The sequence below is a fragment of the Penaeus monodon genome, chromosome 23 (assembly GCF_015228065.2).
Source record: "Penaeus monodon isolate SGIC_2016 chromosome 23, NSTDA_Pmon_1, whole genome shotgun sequence".
NCBI classification, from domain to species: Eukaryota; Metazoa; Arthropoda; class Malacostraca; order Decapoda; family Penaeidae; genus Penaeus; species Penaeus monodon.
In genome coordinates this window covers 41,271,389-41,272,467 of record NC_051408.1, presented here as the reverse complement: position 1 = coordinate 41,272,467, position 1,079 = coordinate 41,271,389, and the positions used below count along the sequence as shown (strand labels likewise).

General features: G+C 40.4%; 1 protein-coding gene across 1 annotated transcript in view; it reads right to left on the bottom strand.

Moving 5' to 3' along the window:
• Nucleotides 1–1,079, bottom strand: part of LOC119588083 (rab GDP dissociation inhibitor alpha-like) — a gene marked incomplete in the record, with an annotated part of 16,862 nt that overhangs the window by 3,434 nt on the left and 12,349 nt on the right. The window contains 1 exon segment of the mRNA XM_037936790.1: nucleotides 568–766. Coding sequence (XP_037792718.1) covers nucleotides 568–766 — 199 coding nt within the window.

The following is a 1,079-nucleotide window of genomic DNA, read 5'->3' as shown; positions in this document are numbered from 1 at the left end:
AATGTGCACTCAGGGAAGCAGTTCCCAAGTCTTCTTTCAGGTTTGGATACACGTTTTACTTAAAAAGTAAAAAGCTGTTCAAATCACCACACCTGCTTGGTTTCAGATCAAAATCTCCTATTATTAACAATGAAGTTAAGCAAACTTCAAACTATTCTCCCAGCAGCTCTATCGTAATCTCTCGTCAATCCAATTAAATATTCAACGGATATTGATCTCCCTTCATTCCTGCTCATTCTCAAGCACTAAACATTCCTTGTTCCATTCCTTACTAAAGACCGTAGATTATTTACCGCATTTATTTGCTCCCATGCTTGCTGCACTGTGTATAGCTTTCCCCAGCTGAAGGCAGTACATTGTTTCCATTGCAATTGGATTGACAAATTGCCAAACACTACTTCGAATTGTATAATCCAATGAAACTAGTCCCATATGCCCTCTGTTCCCCTGACATACTAACACCTAAAAACTATTATTCAGCCTAAAAAGTTCGCATACATTAACACACACAAATTAAACACTGCCAGCCCAAAGATCTGATCCAACCTGTAACAAAACACAACCTACCTATATAGAGCAAGAGCGTGACCTGTGAAATCAATGGTGTTCTTGTCGAGGTTAAAGTGGGCGAACACCGCGTTCATGGTGGTGGTTTTGGGGTCGAAGCCAGGCATGGCCTTCCATGTGGCTGGGTCATCGTCACGGTAATCTTGGGCGAACACCAGGAAGTTCTTGAACCTTCGCTTTTCAAACATGCCCATCAGATCTACAAGGTGTAAAGAATGAAGGGGGGTTAATACAATGCTCAGAGACAGACAACTTGACGGATACATATTTAATACATTCTGATGGCCAGACAGAGAATTAGTAATAAAAAAGAATTAGAGCAACACTAAACACAAGACACATTCATAAACATGGCAAAAAAAAAAAATCCAATTTAAGCTAGGCACTACTGCTCCTGTGTCACTTATTCTTAGCCACTTGGGTTCAGTCTCACATTTGACAATTTTATTCCAACACCTTCTGTTGGAAGCCTGACAACTTCTGAACAGTTTTCAAACAACTTCATGGGGGAG